We start from the raw sequence: 26,047 nt of genomic DNA, 5'->3' as shown, positions 1-26,047 counted from the left end.
CACTGTAGAGCAAAAAGTTTTCAGGTTTTTATTTTAAATATTGGTGAACTCAGTGATATAATACCACTGTGTTAGTATTAAAAAGCAAAAATATGCAGAACTCAGGGGGTTGCCAGCATTTAAGAAGAGGAGACTCTTGACAGAGCTTGTAGACAGATGGAAGGAAAACTGGGAGAGAGTATGTCATTGAATACAAAGGAATAGGGTTATGAATGAATTGTTAAATAATAGTGAAAGATTTTCTAGGTAAGTGTTATATAGACAATATTTGACAAATTTGGCTTCGATCCACTTTTCTAAGAAGCATCAAAGTGCTTTGAAATTATTCAGTGCTTTTATCTTTTAGAAGCCATTCATTCACTGCCTTTATCTTTTAGAATTTATTTTGTCTTGCTGTGTACTAGGTGCTCTCCCAGGGATGGGTGGGAGAAACAGAGATGAATCAAAGTGAGTATCTGTCACACTCCATTTGTAAAAAAAAAAAAAAAAGATGCAAACAAATAATTAGAATACAAAATCTGAGGACCATAAGTAAAGGGAGGCTGGAAGGAGTGATGTAGGGAGGCCAGACGACAGACCACCACCTCTTCTTGTCTTTCACATGCCTCTTTTTGTGCATGGATTGCTTTTTCCTGCCTCTGCACTCAAAGGGCCTTCAAAACTCAGCTCACATCCCATTTTGGAAACCCTTTTTGACTTCCGTGTTTATTTCATGCTTTCAGAAAAATGGTCGTGTGTTTTGGACAGTATCTCCGAAGCGATCACTAAAAGAGGAAGGAAGGGGTGGAGGGAGTAAAAAGAATCAAAATTGATAATATATGTTCATCATAAGAACACAGGAAACAATACAGGAAGTAAAAGGAAGATACCCTAGAATCCCTAGATATAATCGTGATTAACATCACCCAGATTCATCCATATATGCGTGCACAGTCGTCCTCTCTTTCCGAGGTTTTGCTTTCTGAGATTTCAGTTACCCACAGCCAACCACAAGCCAGAAATATTACATACAGTAAGATATTTTGAGAGAAATGACATTCATTTAACTTTCATTATATTGTTATAATTGTTCTATTTTATTATGGATTATTGTTAATCTCTTGCTATGCCCAGTTGATAAACTATCATAAGGTATGTATGTGTAGGGGAAAACATAAATAGGATTCAGTACTGTTGAGGTTCCAAGCCTCTATTAAGGATCTTGGAGGACAAGGGGGGGGGGGGTACTGCTATGCATATAAGTGGATGGATAGGAATAATTTTACATAATTAAGATCATGCTATATGTGCTATTTTAAATGGTAAGTACTTAATTTTTAAAAAGATTAGTGTAAAAAAAGGTAAACGTCACAAAGGATTCATCACAAGAGATAGTAATTACTAAGAACTAAAAGTAATTGCTAAAATTACTAAGGTTAACAGAAAGATTATACAAAACATTGCTGCTTTGGTGATTTTCTAAAGCTCCAAGTTTTCTGTGTTTTACATTTTTAACATCCTGATAGACTCTCCTGTGAGATTAACACCTTCAACTTCTTTTCACCTTCCTCCTCCCCAACTGTTATAATTATACTGTCACTGTTTATAACATTCATGTCTTTCTCTAGCCTAATTCATGTATGTTTTTCAACTCAGTATTTAAATGGATTCAGTTATTTCTGTCCCCTGCTTCTCCATTCTAGAGTTCTTTATCGCTATCACCACTTGGTTGACTATTTCATCATCAAGCATTTCTCCTAAGATGGGCCCCATTATTCCTGAAGTCATCTTTGCTGTCTGTCACCTTTATACTCAAGTGACAGTTCGGCTGGCCATAATTTCATAGATTCATGCCTTCTCTCCTCTGAATTTTTGACATTTCTCCTTTGTTAATTTTTTTTTCTTCTTTGAATCAGAAATTACAGTTTTCAAAGACTATCCGTGAGTTCATTCCCTTTTCTCTCGGTATACTTGAGAGATGTATTACTAGGAAGAATTACCATAACTGGAATAGTTTGATGTGAACCAGAGCATTTTTTGAGTATTAACCATGTATCTTTGTTTTCCTTTCTAGAGATAATTGATGACCTTGCCAACCTGGTGGAAAATACGGATGAGAAACTTCGCACTGAAACCAGGCGTGTGAATATGGTGGACAGAAAGTCAACATCTTGTGGTAAGAGATATCTACAGTCACGGCTCTGGGTCTTTAATAGCACAAACATTTACTCTGCTTTGAGTTTCCTTGTTTATCTAATTACTGAAAGGATTTGGTTGCTTTTCTAATATAGACACACCCATTGGGTGAAACAATAAATATGCTCAAAGATACCAAAATCCTGTTAAATTGAAGCAAATCTTTATCTGTGCAGGGGAAGTATAATGGCATTTTTTTTTTTTTAATTTCAAATAAGAAACCTTTATGCTTACAAACTATAGTAGTTTGGGAACTTGTGTGACATTCTGCAGGCAGGTAGTGGTAGATCCCATGGATTTTAAAGGTAGTATTGCTTACTTTTGTGTCCTTTTTAAGTCACAAGCTAAATTGTTGCAACTTGAACTGCAAAACAGCTGAGAGCCTAGGGCCTGAAGTCCAACTGAGATCAAATCTTTTATTTAGTGATGTTCTCTCTGGCTGTCACATTACTTCTTGTATAAAATGGGAATATCCATGCCAAGATAAGAATCATTTGATGCAATTCTTAAAATACTGATCCCCAGGCCCTTTCTTGGAGATCTGAGTGAATTGGGCTAGGACAGAATTCGAGTGTTCACTATTTAATAGTGTTTCACTGATGGTGTCAGTGAACAAATATTAGCTATTATCTTTATATGTCCAGAAAAGGAAGAATCTTCCCAGTTAAATGACAACTTTCCTGAGGTCTTTTCTTGTGTGCTAAACTGTCATGTTGCCATTAATTTGGAATGAACATATTCATAGATGAGGTGGTAAGTTTTTGTATTTGCAATATTAGCCCTCAACAATCATTCATGAAAACCTGATTGAAAATGTTGTTTCTACTGTTGCCAATTTTTTATTTTATGGTCTTTCCTGGTGTTGGTATTTATACCCAGAAATGTCCATAAAAATCTTCTGAACTAAACCATTTAGGTTTTTTTGAAAATAAAAAATTCAGAGACTCCCAGAAATATTAAAATGCATGTTTTCATAACTGCTATTGGTATTTTAAAATATGTTTACTGTAAATTTATCTTATGCGCCACCTATATTTAGTTATATGTACATATAGTATCTGTAACAAAATTTTATGTAGTGATTCAAAGGAATAAATACAATATAGCAATTTTAAATAGATACTGAAAGGAGAAATTTCTTTATTATTTTCAATGGAAATGCTTTAGAGAGAATTCTTTCTCCTATCCCTTCAATTTTTCTCTTAATGGTTACATAGTAGTTTTGTCCATATTGTGGGTCAACACCCAAATAACCATCTTTATAACATTTCCAATGCCTGATACTTTTTTTTTTTAAAGATTTATTTATGCATACAAGAGCTGGGGTACAGGCTAGAGATGCTGGGGGTGAGAGGATTCACCAGAGACAGAGTGGGGAACAGAATAGGCAGACTGACTGAAATACACTGCTGAGGGGAGTAGTGGGCGAAACAGGAGAGGCCTGCTTCGCCATGTGGGTTGCTCTCTGGCAGGCGAGGGATTGAACTCATGCTGCAGAGGCTGCAGATTGCTTCATAGTGCGGTGCTTAACCCCTTGCACCACCAGGGAGGCCCTCCAATGCCTGATACTTTTAAAGGAACATTTTTGTGGTCTTATGTTTTAAAGGGAAATTGCAATTATATATGCATTTGTTGACAAGCATTGTACTTTTTGTATATTGATGAAGGTTTACCATGTGGCCTCCAAAGCTATAAGTAGATCAGACTTGTAGTTATGAAACCCAGATAATACCTTCCAAGTCTCACTGATCAGTACTAAGCTTTTGTGCCCAGGGTATGTTGTAAGATTTACTGAGTACAGGTCTATCTGTTTTTGGCAAAATTAGCCTGATATTTTAATTTTTTTAATTGTGGTAAAATATACACACAAAATTTATCTTTGTAACTATTTTTTAAGTGTGCAGCTGTGTCCTTAAGTACATTTGAATTGTTATGTAACCATCACAACTATCCATTTCCAGAATTGTCTCATCATCCCAAACTGATACTCTGTATCCATGAAACAGGAACTCCTCCCAGCCTCTGGCACCCAGACTACTGGGTATATTTGAGAACAAGTTTAGTCAAATTCAGAGAATTTGACTACCTGGGCCCACCACACATAAACAGAATCATAATATTTGTTTTTATATCTGACGTATTTCACTTAGAATAATGTTTTCACTATTCCTCTCTGTGGTAGCATACATCAGAATTTCCTTCCCTTTTTAGGATGAATGATGGTTTCATACTACATTTTGTTTATTTATCTCAGTGGACTCCTGTGAGTTTCCACCTTTTGGCTATTATGAATAATGCTGCTCTGAAGTTGAGTGTACAAGTATCAATTCAATTTCCTGCTTTTTTGTGTATATTCCTGGAGGTAGAGTTGCTGAATTAAATGGCAATTCTGTGTTTAATTTTATTTTTTGAGTAACCACCACACTAGCCTGATCTTTTGTTTTGCGTTCAGCCTCTGAATTCTGAGGTACTTTCTGATATTTTCTTTCCCTTTAATGTGATAAATCACAATAGTTGCAGACAGCAGTCAGGGACCTCTACTGCCTGAGAGGGGCAGGCAGATGGGGGCAGAAGTTGAGGTCTGGGTCCACTGCAATTGGACCCACTGTAGTTGGAGACACTTCCCATGTTCAAGTGGGACTCCGAAGAACTGTGCTCTTAGGATGAAAGTGAATCAGAACTAAACTTGTTCTCAGGGATTATGGGAAAGGCAGCCCTGGCACTGAGCAGAATAGGAAAAAAGTCATAGTTGCTGACAAACTGAAAGCACAGAAAGCCCTCATGACGACTTACTTCTTGCTAATTGTACTCAGGATAGGCCAGGAAAGTTCATACCCTGAATTTGGTTTCAGGCACACTTATCTGTTAAAGCTCTAGGCTGCCAAATGGTGAAATCGCCTCCTGGAGGGGAGAGCATATTTATCCCAGGTCTCTAGGAATTAAACAAAAACAAAATTATCAGGGCAATGCCCAGCACACAGTCAAAGATAACCTAGTATACATGGAAAGAGCACCACATGAGCAAGGACCAGTAACAGACCACAGAGGCCAGTCTGCATAGATATACGATCAGTTATGCCTACTATAGTTAAAGAAATCAAACTTGGAATTATCTTCAGGGAATAGGAAACTATAAAAAGTAATACAGAAAACTGGAAAAGGGACCGACTCAAACATTTAGATATAAAAAGAAAACCCTGAAATTCAAAACTCAACAGACATAGTTGGTACCAGCAGAAGAGAATCAACCAGAGGACCAATCGGACGGGGAAAAAAAAAAAACAAAACACCATATTTTCTTTTCATAAAAGCATTTACAAAAGTATATCCAAATGCAACAGAAGTTAAGCTACAAGCAAGGTATGATTTAACTGTTCAAGGGTAGAAATTAACTACTCCTCCAAGTGTATCTTGGTTACTGTTCACGTGACTCTCCTACTGTTTTAGCTAAGAGGACTCAAGTGAGCTGAGGGTAGCAGCCACAGCCGGGCACATCATCATTTCACTTAAGAGAGTGCAAAAAATAGGCTGTGGACCGTGAAATGGTCTTTTGTTTCCCTACCCTCAGCATATCTTCCTTGCTGATCTTACATATCAGTCATAGATGCTTTTGCAGTGAGGAAATTTCTAGTCATAAGTACAGACCATATTGCAAAGGGGCTGCACAGAAGGGCCTGATGATGAATTTGTTTGTTCAGTTGTTAACAAAGGATTCGAGCACCTCTTTGTGAACCTTTCACTTGGGAGCCTGGGCTTTAAAATTTTTACTGAGATTGTGTGGTTTTTCCTCCCCTTTTTGCCCACCCTCCCCCCAATAATAGCAGCAAGTGGAAAACAATATTGGTTTTCTTCCAGCTTCTAAACGCAAATTAGACTGATATTTTCCATGAGTACCTATGTGTATTCTCAGTTTTCTTACTGGTATTTAGGACATCTGCATAAAAGCAGGATCTTTGTAATTGCAGTTTAAATATTCAGTGTTCCTACTCCTCATTAGAATTCAAACTAGAGCCTCGTCTGAGTCTGACGGACAGAGCCAATTGTGAAAGGCCAGACTAAGAATTCTGAATGACTCCGCTTGAGGGACAGTGTTGCTTCTCAGCATATTGACTATTACGTAATGTTGTCCAAGCACATTCATTGTGATTTTAGCAACGTTTTAGTAATGTGGTTAGAAATCAGCTCAACTGGCATTGCATTAACACTCTCCCAACCTGGAATCACTAGATTTGTCTTGCTGGCTGACACTGGGTGACTTGGAGAGCTGCTTGCCCTGGCTCACCTTTCTTTATAAAATAGAGAGTCAGAGTTTCTAGTACACATGGTAATTCTGCAGACTGAAGGAGAACAAGTTGGGTGGCATAGTTAGTAACTGGTTCTAGGAAGTCCTCGATAAACACCAGCTGTGTTAACATGCAGCTTTAAAGTGGTTGCCAAGAGCTTCCTTACTCGATAAGACCCAGAGTTCTCACCTCTGTTGGAGCTGGGATAGAAGGACTTGTATAGAGAATAGTAATGTTACAAGTCATGCAGGGATATTCTGGTGCTGGGAAGGCAGCAACCCTCATTTGATTAAACATGGAGCTGATATTAAAAAGAAAACAAACTTGAAAGTTAGACTGCTGTGGCTGAAGCCCATCACCAGTCATGACATAATGAATGCTGCGGAGGGCACATGCACAGTGGTGATGGTGCTGTCTTCCCTTTGTTTAGCACTTGAGCATGCCTTTTCTTATCCTAGCTCTTTTGGACCTTAGTACAACCTAGGTAAGACACTGAGTTTTAAGTTGTCTAGTTTATTAGCAGACATATTTATCATCATTTAGACAGTTTAAGCTCTTAGGGAATTATTTTTAAAACTCTACCACAAACACAATCTGGATCAAAAGAATAACTGTCAGTGTTTTTATTTATCTTACCGTTTATCAAGAATATGCTTGTTATCTGTTTTTGTCTTTCTCTTATCATCCTTTGTTGAGACAATCTAGTTAAACTCCCCAGCTGCCATTATCTTTACATACATGTGTGTCTGTCTCTATAACCTCTGTATTATCTTTCATTCAGTCTCCAGAGAAGTGCCTCGTCCTGCACTAATGCATGTCTGCCTTGAAAACCATCTTGTCCCCAAGCTTATTGCTACCACAGTCATTCTTTTCTTATACCAACATAAGTCCTGGGCACCATCCATGTGCCAGGCACTGGGGCTGAAAGGTAGACAGGGCACATTCCTGCCCTCAGGAACTTGAGTGTGGGAGAGGTGTGAATCGCTCAGGACTCCGGGCTGTGTAGGTAGCAGAGGGTCTGCGTCAGTCTAGGACTTGGGCTTCCACGAGGACACAGCACAGGAGCAGAGACCTGAGGACTGAGCAAGAGAAGCTACTTCTAGGTCCAATAAAGTGAAAAACCAAAATAAGCAGGATGTGAATGATGTGACCCCCATTGAAAGGAGGGGCAGGAGCAAGGGAGGGAAGCAGGAAAGATGGGAGGATCCATGTGTGTACAGTTAGAATTGTTCATCAGACCATGATGCCTCTCATCCAAGAGCAGATGTCCTTGACACAGCCAGGCATGGAGCTGTGTACCTGGAGACGAGCAGTGTTTTCTTTATCTTTAGAATTTTTTTTTCTACAGCATGTCTATATTTTGTAATTTAAAAAAATAACATTTTAAGAGAAAAAATACTCCTTTTATTATTTTGGTACTGCCAGTCATTTTTTCCCTTACAAGTAGTAATTTGTAAGAGCATGAAAATACTGTATTTTTAAACCCTTCTGTTTTGTAACATTTCATTATAAACATATTTTTCTTTTGGTACCATTAGTACCATTCTGTCAAATAGCTGGATCATCATTAACTTACTTCTGTTTGGGGGTTTTAGATTCCCCCCCCCACATTTGCTGTATAAATAATGCTGCATTAGATGCACAAAGCTTTTCCCTATATTTAGAGTATTTTTCTGTCATAAAGGATGTGGGTTATGATGCTTCCACGAGCAAAATCAGAGATTGGCTTCAGCTGTTTTATAATCATGGAGCCCTGACTGGAAGGTTGTTTGAGGCCTAGAGAAGGGACAGTGAGCTGGGGAGCCGAAGGGCAGAGTAGTGCCCCTGGGCAAGGAGAGTGAGGGCTGGAGGCCAAAGCCAGCATTGCCGAGTGACACCACTGCCCTTCACTGCCTTTCTTGGTCAGAGGAGGCTAGCTGAACTCTCCTGGCTGCCAAACGTGGGGAGAGGAAGACCCTGGCAGTGTTAGCATCCCAAGTCAGAAGTCACGTCCTGCCTCCTTCCCAGAGTCTGAAGGGAGCACCTTCAAAATGGAAATGGAGATTGAGCCAGACAGCTAGAAATCATAATGAAACCCATCTTCCACTGCAGATTTATTTCCCAACCGGATTGATATAGCATGGGAACAATGTTAAGCCTTTTGACATACACGTACATATATATACACAAAATGCTTTTCAATAATGTATCAGAAACCATCCCCCCACCCAAACTTATTAGTGATGGATTCTTCTTCAGTCTGGTGCCTCTCTTCATCCTCACTCTCCTTGAGTAACTTCTGGTATTTGAGAGGGTTGTGTCCCTCAGAAATGACTCTTCTTTGATTTCTGTGGCACCACATTATCCAAGATATATCCTTTCCACATGCAGCTGCTTACTACTTTTCTTCCTTTGTCCTGTTATTGTTGAATGCCTCTGAGTGTCAGGCACTGAGCAGGAAAAGCCAGGGAAGACCTGGTGCCTGGCCTCAGGAGCACTCTGTCTAATGGGAAGTAAATTTAGGGCAGTGCAATATAGTCTTTATAGACATGGGAACAGGCTAACTGGGAGCCACCCTTGAGTTCATTGTAGAAAGTTGAAATGCAACAAAGGCATATAGGGGATGTAGGGGCATGTAGGGGAAAATAGCATTTCTGGCAGTTTAGAAGGACACAGCTAGGCAGGAAATGACACTTGGTTTCTTAAGAAATAGGACAGGCTGGCCAGGCTGCAGAGGTGTAGAAAATATAGCTAGACCAGGCTAGGACCAGATCATGGAGAGCCTAGGATGCAAATTCATCAATCTCCTTTGGTCATTTCATTTTTTCCCCCTCTTCTCTCTTCTGTTGAGGACAATACTTAGGACTCAGTCCTCTGCTTCTTTTCTTGGCACTTTTCCTTGATGCTGCTTCGTCTGCTCTCCTGGATGGCTTCATAGGCAGCACACAGTTCTGCTTCTCAGAGCCACATTGCACCTGAATCTCAAGGTCTTTGACTCTGCCCATTGGTTTCTCCAGATTGCCCCAACACTATCTCAGTCTGTTCATGTTCTCTGTGGATATATTACCTTTATCCCAAAATAAGCTGCCTCTTCCATGCCTCCAATTTTTGCATCCCCCAAAATTTCCTTCATCCCTTCAAATGCTTACAGGGGCTACACAAGAAATGTTCATGAATGAAGTGGGCAACTGTGATTCTCTCCAATGGCAAACTAGAGAGAAAACAGCGGATTTTTGCCAAGTGGAACTTCATGCCTAGAATTGCCAGATCATCTGTTTATTTTTTTAAAAAAGAAGTCTGAAATCTGGATCTTTAAGCAAAATCTCCCAATATTTTAGTGTTGACAAATTAACATTTAAAAAATATTCATGTGGGCCAAATAAAACATATCACACTGTACTACTCTGGGACCTCTCTAGTCAGTCTCGGCTGTAGCCTGTAGCCCTGTTTGTTCTAATTCTGAAATCTTTGTCTTCCTTCATCATCCCTTTCTGTTCTTTTTTTTTTTTTAAGATTTATTTATTTATGCATACAAGAGCTGGGGTATAGGCCATAGATGGCGGGGTGAGAGTATTCACCAGAGACAGTAAGGAACAGAATAGGCAGAATAACTGAAATACACTGCTGAGGGGAGCAGCGGGTGAATCAGGAGAGGTCTGCTGCGCCATGTGGGTCACCTCCCTGGCTGGGGATCAAACTCGTGCTGCAGTGGCTGCGGATAGCTTCATAGGTTGCATCTTAACCCCTTGCGCCACCAGGGAGGCCCCATCCCTTATTGTTCTTATCACTGTTTCTCATTCTTATCACAGTTATATAACCATTAAAAATAATAATGAAGAAGTAGGTTTATTATACACTGTTTAGCTGTCCTGAGACCAATTTCTAATGGGGGTGTATATGGGATCTCCCACACCAACAAAACTCTCAGATGCCAGTAGGGTATCTGGGAATTCAACTCAATCCTGCCATTATCTATCCTGGGATAAGGCTCAGTCTCCCAAGACCACATTCCACTTAAGATGCCAGGCTGTTGGTCTGTGCTTCTTACCAACTGGCTGTAAATCAGAGGTACCTTCAACCCACTGCTCAGGTTCCATTAATTCACTAAGGCAGCTCACAGGAAACCAGGTTACTCACTAGATCACAAGACATATAAAGAATCTGGATCAATAGCCAGATGAAGAGTTACACAGGACGAGGTCCTTAACAAAGAAGTTTCTTCCTTGTAGAGCCTGGGGTCCAGTAAATGTGGCCCATCAAAGCATTCTGGCTCTCTAACCTGAAAGTTCTCCAAAGTCCCTCCCTGTTGGACTTGTATGGAGATATTACACAGGCATGGTTGATTAAATCATTGACCATTGGCAACTGAACTCAATCTCTAGCCTTTCTTCCCTCTCGGGAATCAGGGAGCTGAAGGGGACAGTTCCGTCCACTAGTCATGTTGGTTTCCTTGGCAATAAGCCCCCATTCTCAGGTGTTTTCCAGAACTTCCCTTCATTAACAGATCCATTCTCTCAACATTTCAGAAATTCCAAGGCTTTTGGAAACTGAGTTAAGAACTTTGATAAAGGTCAAATATATGAAGAATATATTTTGGTCATCTGAATGAGTAAATATATATTTCTTATAAATCACAATATTACATACAGAAAAATGTTCATGATTGTTGCTTTGATCATATTTTTTACCTAAACTGACTTCTTTCTTGTGGATTTGGGGTATGAGTGTAGCAAGCATGTACCCAGCCATCAGTTAGATAAATCAGATGCCTCCCTTTCCTTAAGGAGCTCTTATTTTATAAGCATGCCTTTCAATTGATTTAAAACTGCTTCCTTTCCCTAGACATATCTGCTATATTTTAGAAAAATGACTTTTCTCCGTCATGGAGATAATAGATACTAAGTAGTAAAACCACATAGTGTAAAACTCTTAGGAGACCCACTTCTGAAATCTAAGAGAATACTGCAGCACTATGATGAATATATTGGAATTGCTTCATATTGATTTCAGGAGCTAAAAGGAACAACTGGCTGACCTCCCCTTCTCTTGGCACCCCTAAATACTCCGTACCTCCAGGGCTCTGTGGTTGCTCATGAAATTTGGATAACGTACATGTGAAGTGTTTGTGGTCAGGTGAGTTTTATTTGTGACCACATCACTGTTGTCTGCTTGGGTGTTAAGTTCCTGCTGTGGAAAAGCCCATCTTTCTGCTCACAGCATTTATTTGAGGAGCAGTAAGTTCAACTGTTGGTGCTTCAGCTTAATCCAGGCAAAATGAAGCCTTTGAGAGAAGCGCAAAATTGGAAAACCTTCATTTAATGGAAGGTGATTGATAGGGACTGACGGCCTCAGAGCTGTCACCATGGCCACCTCCGAGGCCTCCACGCTTCTATAATCTCGAATAAGACAGTGGCTTCTGCTATCATCATGGGGTCAGAAATGATCACAAAGTAGAATCATTTTTTGATTATTGTTTTTGCTCGGTGTGGTTTGGAAAGATAAGATATGATTTCCAAGAGCGGCTTCTGTTGTTACTGAGTGATAATTACATTGTAGGGGCCTTGGTTGACACTATTGCTGATGTGCCTGTTGGTGCATGTTTTCTGGTAATGTTTGTTCACCACTGAATCCATCTGCTTTCAACCAGCCCGTGGGACCAGCTAGCACTGGCTGGGTTTGCAGCTATCAATAGGCCTGGGACAGAGTGTGTTTTCTATCCTAAAAGTATACTGTATCTCTATTATGTGTCTACTGATCCTGGGACAGGAGAACCCCAACACTGCTGAAGATCCTTTGTCAAGTCAGCCTAAACTTCTGAACTTTGACTATGCACTCAAGTGTTTATTTTCTCTTGTATTTATAAACTGAAGAATGGATTCTAGAGGTGACTGAGTATGCCTGGGAGGAAAGTCACTTGTCTTTTCACACATAAAATCACTGGCTTTGACTAGGTAGTCTTTGAGGTTCCATCCAACTCTGCCATCCTCTTTCCATACCCCTTTGAAGAGAAGTAGACCCTCCCTGGCACCTTACACACCCACCCTACACATAAGTATATCAGATAGGAGCAGGGGCCCAGGCCAGACCTTTGGCAGTCTCCTTTCATACAGGGTGGCTGGCATCAGGTTAGATAGTTGGAGCGTTAAAACCTACCTGAACAGGGACTCATACTTTCAATGTTGTGTATCACTGTGTTTGAAAAAATTTTAAACGTAAAATTTTATGTTTAAAATTTTTTTTATCCGAACAAAAGAGAGAAATAGAAACATATTAATGAAAGATGTAGAGATCTACTTAGGATGTATTTGGATAGGAAAATAAGGGTGTGTGGCTAGGGGAAGAACTCGTCGATTCTTTCTTCAGAAGCAGCAGGTTAGAGTCCTTACACTTTATAGTTACATTTTCTTAAAGTGAGCTGGTAGGTTATTTTTATTTTACAAAACATTCCCTGAAGTAAGTTTATGGGACAGATTTTCATGCCTCTCCCCTTAAAAATAACTAAGAAATGGATTGAGCATGTGGCTGGTTTCAGGGTTATTAAAGTAACATTTATTCACAAGTGCCTTTCCTTCCTTGTGTATTATTATCAAAACAGAAATTCAAGTGCCAGATTGTCTTTTGACCTTTTTGTGCTTGCCACTCTGCTGGACAGTCCCACCGGCCACAATCAGTTTTTGGTGTGTGCTCAGGAATCAGAGAAAGTTTTGCTTTAATAAAGCAAATTGTTTTAATATTTGACATCCGGTGTTGCTCAGGAGGAACAATAAGTATAGATAAATCAATTTGAATTGAAATGAAATTAAGAGATTGTGGCAATTTTAGACATTACAATTATGAATACCTGGCTCTAATAATTTCCAACTCTGTCCAGATCATCTTTGTTGGCTGCTTTTGTTGTTCTGTCCCTGAGTGAATCCCTTCTTTGACTGGGTTTCACCATGATGCTTCCCTGAGGTGCCCATGTAAAAAGCAACTTGCTTGCAGAGAGAAAGCTTACAATCTGGCCTATGGTTCTTACTGGTGGTAATGGGACAGGTGCCCTCTTCAAACTGCATGTGTTTGAATGAAGTAGGAGGGATCGCATAGTTTAAGGGAATCTGTGGTATCCAAAAACAGATGATTCTTCTTTACAGACCCCATGGAAATGAGTGTTATAAGCCCTGCTAGTAACTTATATAAAGAACTTGGGCCTCCCCGGTGGCGCAGCGGTTGAGCGCTGGTTTGCGAAACTGCGCGCGGCCTCTGCGGCGCCGGTTCAATCCCCGGCTGCTCCCCGGCCAACGGAGGAGGGTCCCACATGGCGCGCAGACCTCTCCTGCCGCCCGCTGCTCCCCTCAGCAGTGTACTTCGGTCCTTCTGCCTGCTCTGCTCCCCGCTCTGGCTCTGGTGAATTCTCTCACCCTCCCTCCCGCACTTCTGACTGTACCCAGTGCATGTATAAACAAAACAAGCAAACAAACCAGCAAACAAATAAATAAAGCATGCCTCTATTAAAAAAAAAAAAAAACTTATATAAAGAACTTGACTCCAGACATTATTCCATCATTGACAGTTTTTATCTGCTCTAGAGACCCATTAATCAGCTCCCACAGAGCCTCGCCAGTGACTCCTTATTTTCTGGCTCTCCTTCCCTTTCTGTCTCAGAGCCAGGCAGCAATGACAACATTCAGTCACTGAACCAGCATTAAATTCCATAGAATAATTGGTATGGGCCTCATTTGAAATCACTGTCAGGTTTTCTCTGTCCATGAGTGTGAACAATGAGATCAATTTCTCCGGATTAGCAGCAAAATGGTCTTTGTATTGGGCTAGAGATCAGCTGGCGCTGACACAGACCCCCTCCCAGGCAGGCACCGCTGGTGCTTCTATCTCACATTCGCTGCTCTAACTTCATGGCCATAGGATGGGCTGCTCCCTGGGCCTGGGGAGACCAAGTAGTTCCTGAGCAGCTGCTGCATGTTCTGCCACACACTGATTTGTGCTTATAAAAGCCCTTCTCCTTCTTTGGACCCAGGAATGCCTCTCAAAATGACTTCTGGATTTCTGAAAAGTCTTACTTTTAAGAAATGTCTGGCAGATATGAACTAAGAGTTTTCACAGATGCTGGCCTCTTACCTGTAAACCCAGAGAAATGGAAAGAAAACTAAGAGTCATTTACAAATGAATAGATTTCCTGATGGTGGTAGCACAACAGTATGAATGTACTTGATGCCACTGGACTATGCACTTAAAATTGAGTAAGGTAGTAAATTTCGTCATGCATATTTTATGCAATAATTTTTCTCAGTTGGAAAAGAAATACTTGGTGCTCCCCATTTGGTGAAATGTTGGCAAAGATAGGAAAATACAATTTCTGAAGTTCCATGGCATCTTTAAAATAATGTGCCACATTGTTCCACGCTATCATTTTTTTAGTGTGATGTGGAGGTAATAGAATCTTAATTATATCTGCATAGATTTACCTAGCAACATAGAAATATGAGCAAAAAAGGCTTCCAAAACTAGAGAACAGCTCAAAAATAAGTACTAGTGAATTAAGCATTATTGTTGCTGTAACTTACTCTTCCTGTTACTGTTTATATTAGTATATAAAGCATAGTAGAGACTGATCTAGTCATACTTGCAAAACATTGGCCATTTATTTTTGAAACCAGGAAGGAAAGTTTTATGTCTAGAATGTTTGATTTACAGACTATTCTATTCCTGTTAGCAGCCCTCTGACATTATACTTTTTATAAAATTTCAGTAATATCTACTCTCTTAAGCAGATTCTTTACAATCTTGATAAAGGGGCACCTTTTAATCCATCTTGCTACTCGGATTTCCATTTTGTTTTTTTGATAACGAATTCTCAGAGTGGGGATGTGCCTTTTCATTTTAGCCAGGCAACACGCATATCTTTGCCATTGAATTATTGTTTTTTTACTTTATTCTATAGAAAGATTAAACTTCCAGTCCTACCCAAAAAAGTAATTATCCTCTTTGTAATCCAAATTTATATCACTTTTGCTGTTTTTCTCCAATTCTTTCTCTCCCTCCCTCCCTCTCTCCCACCCTGTCTCCCTCCCTCCTGTGGTTTTGCTTCTTACATGAGTATTTCTTAAGCTGTCTCGTATTTTTGGTGGCATGTAATGACTCCATTCAATTTAATTGCTATAATGTGCTTAAGTTTAAATATTCCTCTCTCCCTCCCCCTCAAAAGTACCTTTATTGCCAGGTGGCATACATAAATTCTAGACCCAAGGCAAATTTTTAGAAAAAAACATCAATCTAGTGAAGCCCTAGCTCACCCATTTTGAGACTGAATCAATGGCTCCTGGGTTCTCCCGTTTCTCCCTGTCCTCTCCCCTCCTCTTTCCTGTCTTCTCTTTCTAGTCTTCCTCCCCACCTTTCTCCTTTCCTGCTTTCCTGTCTTCCTCTCTCCACTGCTCTTCTCTATCATCTTTTGAAGAAAATACCTTTTAAACACCTCTCTCTCTCAGGGCCTCCCCAGTGGTGCAGTGGTTGAGCATTCGGCTGCAAAGCTGCCTGCAGCCTCTGCAGCGATGGTTCGATCCCCGGCTGCTGGGTGAGGGTCCCATATGGCGCACAGACCTCTCCTGCCGCCCTCTGCTCTCCTCAGCAGTGTACTTCGTCGGTCTGCCTGTTCTGTTCCCCGCTCTGGCTCTGGTGAATTCTCTCAGCCTCCCGCACTTCTGACTGTACCCAGTGCTTGTATAAATAAATCTTTAAAAAATAAATAAATAAAAATAAACACCTCTCTCTCAGCCTTCCTCCCACCCTCACGGGCAGCATCCATAAAACCCAGTCACACCCTGGTTTGCTTTGTCTGCTCCAGCCAGCCACCTTCTCTCCTTGATGTGTCACAGAGCATGGAGCCATCTGGAAGTAAAAAAAAAAAAGACTCTTCTCAATTTAAAAAAAAAAAAAAGCAAAACTTACACTCAATGGGCCTCCCCAGCGTTGCAAGGGTTAAGACGCAACCTATGAAGCAATCCGCAGCCACTGCAGCACAAGTTCAATCCCCAGCCGGCCAGCAACCCAAATAGCGCAGCAGACCTCTCCTGTCTTGCCCGCTGCTCCCTTCAACAGTGTATTTCAGTCAGTCTGCCTGTTCTTTTCCCCACTCTGTCTCTGGTGAATCCTCTCAGCCCCCACAATCTCTGGTCGGAAACTGATGGATATCCTCTTTAACTTAAGGCTTCACATTAGTTTAACTTTTGCCAACTTCTGCAGGTGTATGACTTTATTGATAAAAAATTAAAGTCAGATTATACTTTTGCTATCATAATCATAAACAAGACATTGTGTCCTTAGTTCTTTCTGGTAATGAGGACTTCTAGAGACTTGTAGAAAAAAAAAATTTAAATCTCTCAAAGATTCTATCAGTCAGGGACCAAGCAAAAAAAAAGGACTATAAGGCACAAGGCTGGAATTAATGTCTTATAACTGATCTGGCTTCCATAAGTCAGTTATTTCTTTGTGGGGAAAAAAGATCTACGAAAAGTTGTCCATGAAAAAAGAGATGTAAAGAAAGGACCACTACCTCTCCCCGCACTGTTTTAAAGATTGGAAGTAAAGTTGAAGAATCCTCGAGAAAATAGAACCAAAAGACAATGGAAGACCTTAAAAATTAGAGCCTCACTCCAAAATCCAAATAATAGAAATAGCACAATGAAGACAAATTTTCAAAGGAAATAATACAAGAAGTTTCCCTATAACTGAAGGTCAGGAGTGACCAGACAAGAATCCACTAGGTACTCAACTTTAGAAATGAAAAAAAGACCTATGGCAAGGCCTAGTACAATAAAACTTGAAAACATGCAGATGAAAAAGAAATTCCGGGCCTCCCTGGTGGTGCAAGGGGTTAAGCACAGCACTATGAAACTATCCACAGCCTCTGCAGATAGCAGAGTTTGATCCCCGTTAGCCAGAGAATAACCCACATGGCACAGCAGACCTCTCCCAACTCGCCTACTGCTCCCCTCAACAGTGTATTTCAGTCAGTTTGCCTGTTCTGCTTCCCACTCTGTCTCTGGTGAATCCTCTCACCCCCTGCACCTCTGGCCTGTACTCCAGTTCTTGTATGCATAAATAAATATAGCTTTAAAAAAAATTCCTATAAACTTCCCAGACTAGGAGAGAGGGAAGCACAGGGTGGTGGAGAAAGATCACATTCAAACAATCTGAAATGAGGATAGTATCCAGCATCTGAGCAAGAACATTGAATGGCTTCATGTATTTTTCAAATTTAGTATTAAGCCAGAGACGAATGATTTCAGTGTATGATGGTGAGTATGATGGTACATTAGGCAAAACATGATAAATGCTGCACGTGTAGGCTCATAAAGCTTCAACTACTCAGGAAAGCAACATTGGTACTAGTGATTTTCTCCAAAGAACTTGGCCATCCGAAAGGTAAGAAGCATTATAAGCATATTAAGCTTATGTGCTTTGTGAACTGTCATTATAATTTAGATTTCTATCCCAAAAGTTGTGGTAGAATTGTTTGGATATTTATTTTCCCACTAGGTCTTTCATTGTATCTTTTGATTTCTGGCTTCTAGAAGCTGGCAAAATGATTGGCTTTGAGTTAGATTTATTTGAAAGGCAACTGAAATAATGTGGATGAGGATTTTCTGAGTCTGCAAACTTTTTTTTAAGGATTAGTCAATCTGGAAAGATGAAATTTGAGGAGGGCTAGAAAATTTATTAGATTATGAATGGTATGACTAGAGTATGTTTGGATTTGGTCCATTAGTCTACAATATTCAAATGTTGAGGACCGCAGAAAAGACATATCACACAGTTCAATAACCTTAAGTTTGGTAGCCTGCGGTCAATGTGCTATCCAAACACCTTTATTCACTTTGCAATGAACAGCACACCATACAATGGACTATTATTTGACCAGAAGAAGGAATGAAGTATTGCTTCTTGGATGAACCTTGAAACATTAGGTTACATGAAAGAAGCCAGGCCCAAAAGACTATATGTTATATGACTCCATTGATACAAAATATCTGGAATAGGCAAATTACACACAAACAGCAAATTAGTGGTTGCCAGGGGCTGGGGATTGGGAGGAATAAGAAAAGATTGCTTAATGGGGATGAGGTTTCATTTTGGGATGATGAAAAAGTTCTGGATTAAGGTAGTAGCAATAGTACCATATTGGGAATGTAATTCATATTATGTAATGTAATGCCTGTGAGTTTATACATTAAGATGGAAAATTTCATGTTATGTCTATGTAACCACAATTTTTAAACAGGAAAAAAAAAAAGCCATTGAAAATAAGGGCTAACTCATATACCGTAATTTCTCTAGGATCTTTGAGTTTCAGGCAGCATGGGCAATGCAGGAAGGCCAGGAATTTCCTGATTTAAAGGTTCAAAACAGTCTTATGGAGAATGATAATAGGTTATTGAAGTAAGCTGGGATAAGCTGGGGTTACATGTAACTTGTGAAGCTGCTCGCAAGGAGAAGCATTTCTTTCTGAGCTCGTCCTTCCTCTCACTGCCATAAAATTAGCGAGGATAGAACCTTGGCTCTGACTCACTGGCCATTCCTCTAGTGTCTCTATTGCCAGTCAGCAATTTGGAAGCTCTAGGGACCCCGTGCACTTCCTGACCTCCTGTTTTTCTGAATTTGTTTTCTTTTTCCTGAAAGATTTGATTTGGATGCATGTGAAATCATCCCTTAGACCTGCATAGACTAGAAGGCCCCCCATTGAGTGTTTGATAAAACTTTTGAGTTTTGCAAAGAAACGTGACCGCATGTGGCCAGTGTTAGTGGTTTGTGGTCATCACTTGGTAAACTTTTTCTTTCCATGGTCCCTCTTAAAAGTCCTTAACTTTCCATGACACACCATAGTGTTGAGCATTGAGGTTAAGTGGATCTGACAGGCAGATTGCTGAAAGCTATGGGTTCCTGCCGAAGACGACCATGGTTAAGTCAAGGAGGGAGAGGAGGGCATTGTAGAAAGAGGAAAAAAAAAGTAGATGAAAGAAAGGAAACTTAAGGGCCTCCCTGGTGGCTCAAGGCATTAAGTTGCAGCACTATGACGCTATCTATAGCCACTGCAGTGTGAGTTCGATCCCCAGACAGGGACCTGACACAGCATGGTGCACCAGACCTCTCCTGTCTTACCTGCTGCTCCCCTCAGCAGTGTATTTCAGTCAGTCCATCTGTTCTGCTCCCCATTCTGTCTCTTTTGAATCCTCACCCCACTCCCTGCACCTCTGCCCTGTACCCCAGTTCTTCTTATGCATAAATAAATAAATCTTAAAAAAAAAAAAAAAGAAATTTAAGAGCTGGAGGAGGAGAGGGGAAGAGCGCACTGCAACCAAAGCAGAACATGCCTCTGTTGAGCATGCCTCCTTCGTCCCTGGATGGAGTCTTCCTCCTCCTCTACCAGCGTGATTTTTCCTAGTCTTCATAGTGAAGGAACCATCAGTGACTTGTTTTTAGAAGATTTCTTGAATCACTTATAAATGTGAAAAATATGAATGTTTGGTTTACACATGGAAGATGGCCAGCAGAAAGCTAGGAAAGTCCCATATCTCAAAATACTTCTCTTCAATCTGTGAAATTTTTTTACAAAAGTGTGTCCTAATTTAGGGAGTCCTTTACGCCAGTGCTTACAAATTCAAATGCCAACCAGGTAAAGAAAATGAGAGCCATGACCAGGCATGTAAGGGTTTGGAGGAGTCAGTACCCCTGTGAATTGAAGCCTGTGTGTCCCTCTGAACAGGTTAAGGTGTTGGCTCATCAGCCCCTGAAACCTGCTGCCACCTGGTATTCTGGGGTCTGGCTGCCAGATCAGCTGCCACCTTTTTTTTTTTTTTTTTTTTTTTTTTTAAGGAAAAAGCCTGATTTCATGTGAAATTTGCCAATTTTTAAAACACTGCAGGTTCAAACACAACAAACTGAACCTGACTGCCAAATTATGACCTGTATAAACCGTTTATGTCAACAAATGACTAAGACAGATGCAAAGACTGGGTATGTTGGGGTAGAGAGTGGTCAAAGAGCATATTATTTACCTTTTAGAGTAATGTAATTTGATTTTTAAAAAAAACCACCAGTAGATTGTCCATATTAGGGAAATTGAGCTTTGATGGTAAAATAACTTTGTATCTAGGGCATGGGCTGGGGACACAGGCCTGGATGAGGTACACTGTGTATCTTGATCTTGATAGGCAGGGAGAGCAGTGTGGGATCTCAGGGTGCCAGATAGAGGAAGACCAGGTGGAGGGGAGGGAGCACAGAAAGAAAGAAGTTTGGTGTCACAGACTGCCCTGAAATATTCCACTTACCTGGAGTCTCTTGTGTCGTTTGGACCCCTGCTGACTCCCCTCTACACACACACACACACACACACACACACACGCACGCATGCACACATGTGCGCACACACACACACAACCCCCCCCCTCCACCCACCACTGCAACCCCCAAGCAAATGAAAAGTACCCCCTTTGCTTAAAAGTGAAACCTACAAGTTAAAGCAAGAAAGAATCCAATTCCTGTGCAGCAAAAAATCCTGAGACAGGAACAAAGAATAAGTGGTTATTTTTAGATTTTGTGACTTATTTCCTTGTATCACTGATTGATTCTTGTGCTTGGATCTCATTGTTTCATGTATATGTTTATTTGCTCTTTTTTGAAAAAGGAAATTTTTTTTAAAGTTACGGGAACCCAGGTGAATATCAACTTTAGTTTTTAATTAGGTAGAATTGGTTAATGTGATTTAAAAAAAAAAAAAAAAAGAGCCCAAGCCAGGAAGAAGCAGGAGTGAAGTATTGTTTGCTCGGAGAGGGAGTGAGTGCTGCTAGAAGTTAACAGCAGAGGAGGCCTGAAATGGCAGATGGGCAGGGCCTAGGGAGCAGGAGGGAGGGAGGGTGGCTGCTTGAGTTGTAACTAGAGCAGTCTGTGAGAAATCTGTAGGCAGCCTTTGCCAGCCTGCATGCTTATCTGTTCCCAGTTGGGAACTGCACTTCACCTTTCCCCACCCGGGTCTGACATCCATCACCACCATGCCTGCCTCCCCTGATCTGATGGCAGAATTTATAGTTAAGTTCTGAAAAAGTGGAAAGGGCATGGGGAAGGGGGCAGTGCATGGGAACCAGTTGTAAAATGATAAATCAAGGCCTCTTTAAGGTCTAGGATTATTTTGGCATCTTCCACTTTTGGGTTCTTTATATGAGGAATTTTGAGAAGCAGGAATATGGCTTTAAAAGGGGGTGGTTATTTTAAGGGAAAAGTTATAATGATCAATTGGCTATTTGAATAGATGTGGCTGTTTTGCACCTACCTAGAGAGAGAACAGCTGTAATTAACCCCTTTCATCTGATTTTACTGTCCCTGGGTAAACTGAGCCCCATCCATCATGCTAAAGACTCAGTAAAAACTTAGAGTGGTTGGGAGTATCCAGGACAACAGTTTGGGCTGGTTTCTAAGGCTACATATCAAAGAATGAAATCTCTGCTGTTTCTTGAAAGGAGCGGGAATGTCTCTGGCTGGGTGGTGCACATCATCGTGGGACCTCTGCTCTTCCTTCAGATAGCTCCTCCTGTGCTTCTAGTTGTCCTTGCCACTCTGTGTCTCCCCGTCCTGTCATTTCCTGGCACTCAACATGTCTCCAACCAAAATTCATCATCTGCAGCCTCCCACCCAGCCACTGTAAGCACACATCCCACATACACACACCTCTGCACGCTGGAAACCCCAGCAGCCAGCCTCTCTCCAGTATTTGTGTGTTTGACAACTCAGGCTGCATAATTTCTTTATGCTATAAGTCCTAACTGTCCCTCCTCCTCTAATGCCAACTTCTCCCCAGGCCAATAGCATTACTTATGCCCCCATCTCTCCCGCTGTGTTCTCACTGTTACTCTCAAGGGGGCTCCTCTGCTGTTTCCACGCCCTCCTGAGTGGACACCCCAAGTGTTCTCATCTCAAGTCTCATTTTCCTCCTGTACATCTTGATCACATTGAAATACCACTCTCATTCTGCCAGACTGTGGATAGTAAACCTTCCAGAACTCTAACCCCCCCTAGAACACAGCCCCCAGTCCTTGGTTCTGGATTCCTTCAGCCCAACTCAAAAGTTGGGGCTTGTGACTAATACTCTTACCCTGCGATGCAAGCTTGTGCTTTTACTCTTCAGTTTATTAACAATACATGAACATATGTAGCTTTGGGAACGAAGCCAGGCCTTCTTCTCTGTGGTCACCTAGGCCAGCAAAGTCAGGCAAGTGCAAAGATGAGTGAACCTGGGGTGAAGGGGAGTTGAGTTAAAAGTGCCCTGTCTCACAAAATAGTCAGCCCCTTTATGAATACATGCAAGGTAGTCATGTGGGCCTACCTCTTCTGAGTTGTTAAGGAAAGCCAGAGTCTCAATTTCCATGTGCAGTTGCTACATAAAAAGCTTTCCAGGAAAAAGAATAACTATAAGAAAGAAAATATCAAAATCAACAAACAACTATGAACCAGAGACACTCTATGGGGGGTGGGGGGCGGGGAAAAATAAGGGGTCAAAATAAAGGGGTTGTAATTGTAAGGGGAATATAAAAATAAAATTTAAATAATAAAAAAAACAAAAAGTTTTCCCATTGTATTTAAAAGTCATACCTATCAGAGAAATAGTCCCTTAAAATTACAATTTATTTTTAAATTTTTTGTCATTGGTATACACAACTGTAATTTTAGGAGTACATGTACTCACTTCCCCGTGTGCACATGCTTCCCTCTCCCACCACCAAAACTCCAGTGCCTACCCCTTCCTTCCTCTGCCCCCCACCACCCATTCCCTCTGGTAACCAGTATTTTCAGAGTCTAAGAAAGTATTTTTGCTGTGCTTTTGTCAGTTTGTTTTCTTTGGTTATTTAAATTCCACAAATGAGTGAAAGCATCCGGTAACTGTCTTTCAGTTTCTGACTTAGTTCACTTAGCATAATCACCTCAAGATCCATCTATCAAGACTATTTCCTGAGCAACATGGATATGAAATAGTAACACATTTGGGGTGTAAATGTAAACTAGAGTAACAGTTCTGCTTTTCAAGATGGGTTTGGGATGTGTAAAAGTAGATTTTTGGGAAATTAGGAATTGTTCATTGTATGAATTTGGTAATTTAAGTGAAGAAAAATGTGACAGTGTTATCATTTTTTAAAAAATTTAGTAGTATAACAGCTCCACTAACTAATGTAACCAATACATCTAATAACTTATTTTCGTTTTATGAAAGTTCCAATGAAACAAATGTTGAAATGGACTTTTACCAGATTGACACTAAAGGGCATGTCTTTTTACTTGGGCTCTTACGTGTTGTGAGAGTCTTTGTGTTGGGGAAAACCCAGCCCTTTCCAGGTTAGATGAATGAGAGAAGGTCACAGAGGAAAGGAAGCAGCTGCCCTCTTGATAGGCTGAGAAAACAGGAGTCACTAGCCTCAGCAGGTGTGCTGAGAATTCCCACACAGGTGCAGATTCCAAATGAACTATTATTTATTACATTTGGGCTTCTGTGACATAGTCATCTTTCATTCATTCATCACATTTTTATTGAGTCCCTTCCGAGATGCTGAGCTGTAGAGAGGATCCTGCGGTGCATCGGCCATAGTCCCGCCTTCAAGTTGCTTAAAGTCTAGTGGGAAAGATAAAGAAGCCTCCCAACCACAGTAATACGAGAGAGCCTGTGATTAGTGTTTCTTAGTTCCTAAATGACCAATTTAAGCAGTTCATAGTAAAAAGAGGAAGAAGTTTACTCGGTGCTTTCAAAGACGTACAATATTTCTTTTGGTCCTTACGTCACCTCTGTGGGAAAGTTTTATTTGCTCTTGTCTGTCTTGTATCCACAATGAGAGAAACATAGTCCTGGCTCTGGGAGAAAAGCCCTTTCTGCACCTAAACCAATGGACTGATTACCAATCAGGAACAAGGGAGTGGTTTGTTGTATTTCATTAAGGTCCTGTAAGTTTTCTTGGTTTGTTTTTGGAAGTGCCTTGATTAGTTATTTAATCATGGATGAGTAGAGAGAAGAAATTAAAACACTTCAGTTACTCATCTACCCAAGTAATGGTGTACTGAGCTTTCACACAGAGGTGCAGGATTGATTCTAGGATTTATGTCGTGGCCCAGAGATTAAGGAGACTGCCGTCTTGTACTCTGATTCTCCAGCTCTGGTGCTCATGAACCTTATGTGGAGTCCTTTTTTAAATATAAACATCTGGGGTCCACATTGCCTAGAACTGAATTCAGTGAGTCTTGAGTTTTGTTATCTAAGAGGTACCCTCAGATGATTCCGAAATAGATGATCTTTAGAAACTGTTCTTTGAGGACACAAAAACATTGATGCAAAAGAACACCTGTGCCCCTATGTTTATTGCAGCACTATTTACAGTAGGTAGAAACTGGAAACAACCCAAATGCCCAAAAATAGATGACTGGATCAAGAAGATGTGGTATATATGCCAATGGAATATTATTCAGCAATCAAAAAAGATAAACTCATGCCATTCACAGCAACGTGGATGGAGCTAGAAGGAATCATGCTCAGTGAAATAAGTCAGAAGGAAAAAGAAAAATATCGTATGGTTTCACTTATATCAGGAATAGAGGGGAACTAAATAAGACATCAGTGTAAAAAAAATAGTAATAGTACAAAGCACAACAAAGCAAAAACAGACAATTATAAATCACAGACATCCTGCAGGGGAGGAGGAAGGAGAGGGATCAGAAGGAGGGAGGGAGGTACTCAGGGGAAGGAGGTGATGGTGCATGGGTGCTGGTGCATGGGTGCCTTGGGGAAGGAAACTATGGGGACTACACCTGAGGGGGTGGGGGGAAGCAAATATTTAAAATGAACAATGATGTAAAAAATAAAATAATTAAAAAATCAACACACACACAAAAGAAACTGTTCTTTGACAAGTTTTGGTTTAGAAGTAGGAGAGAGAAGATGGCAGACAAAAATGTAACTGTAGAAACAGAGCGGCTGTGATGGCCCATTTGAGTGGAGTGCTTTTGACTTGGTATAGAAAAGATGGATGGGATTTTGATGGTTTGAGGTAAGGAGCAGCCAGTTAAAGGTGTGGAATGAACTGAAGCGCTGAAGCTAGGGAGAGCAATGTTTCTTCAGGGGACCTCATCAAGACTTTCCCAGCTTAACAGCCCTCCGCTGGCACCCAGGACCCTCAGGATCAAGGTCATAGCTTAGCAGGCCAAGTCTCTACTTTCCTCCTTCCAGCTCCCCCTCCCTTAACCACACTGCCTCCCAATACACACAACCGCCTCTCCCACCTTCCCTCTATGAAGAGGACTAGGACTAGCACTGGGATCCAGTCGTTCTGAATCAGCTGCCCCCCCACTTTAGGCCTTCAGTTCTTTTGCTGCCTTTGCATGTATTGCTAACTCTGCCCCAATACCCACTTTTTTTCCGTTCCTTCTTCCCCTTTGCTAACCTTTTAGTCATTCAGAGTTCAGTGTAGATGGCTCATCCTGCAGAGCAGTTCATACCAGCACCTGGAGATCTTGTTCAAGTGCAGATTCTGGTCGAGCAGGGCTTGAAACTGTGTGTCTGACCACCTCCCGATGATGTGGACACTGCT

The 26,047-nt window shown here is 40.9% G+C and overlaps 1 protein-coding gene across 2 annotated transcripts in view; it reads left to right on the top strand.

The window, feature by feature from the left end:
* The window catches only part of STX8 (syntaxin 8), a 236,418-nt gene that overhangs the window by 148,974 nt on the left and 61,397 nt on the right, over positions 1-26,047 (top strand). For both annotated transcript variants that reach the window (XM_084237544.1, XM_084237545.1), the window contains one exon: positions 2,054-2,155. In XM_084237544.1, the coding sequence (XP_084093670.1) occupies positions 2,054-2,155 (102 nt within the window). The remainder of the gene's footprint in view (positions 1-2,053; positions 2,156-26,047) is intronic.

This window comes from Talpa europaea (genome assembly GCF_964194135.1).
Source record: "Talpa europaea genome assembly, chromosome: 7".
In the NCBI taxonomy this organism is placed as follows: domain Eukaryota; kingdom Metazoa; phylum Chordata; class Mammalia; order Eulipotyphla; family Talpidae; genus Talpa; species Talpa europaea.
Note: the sequence above shows the minus strand (reverse complement) of the source record. Positions and strands in the feature narration are given on the sequence as shown.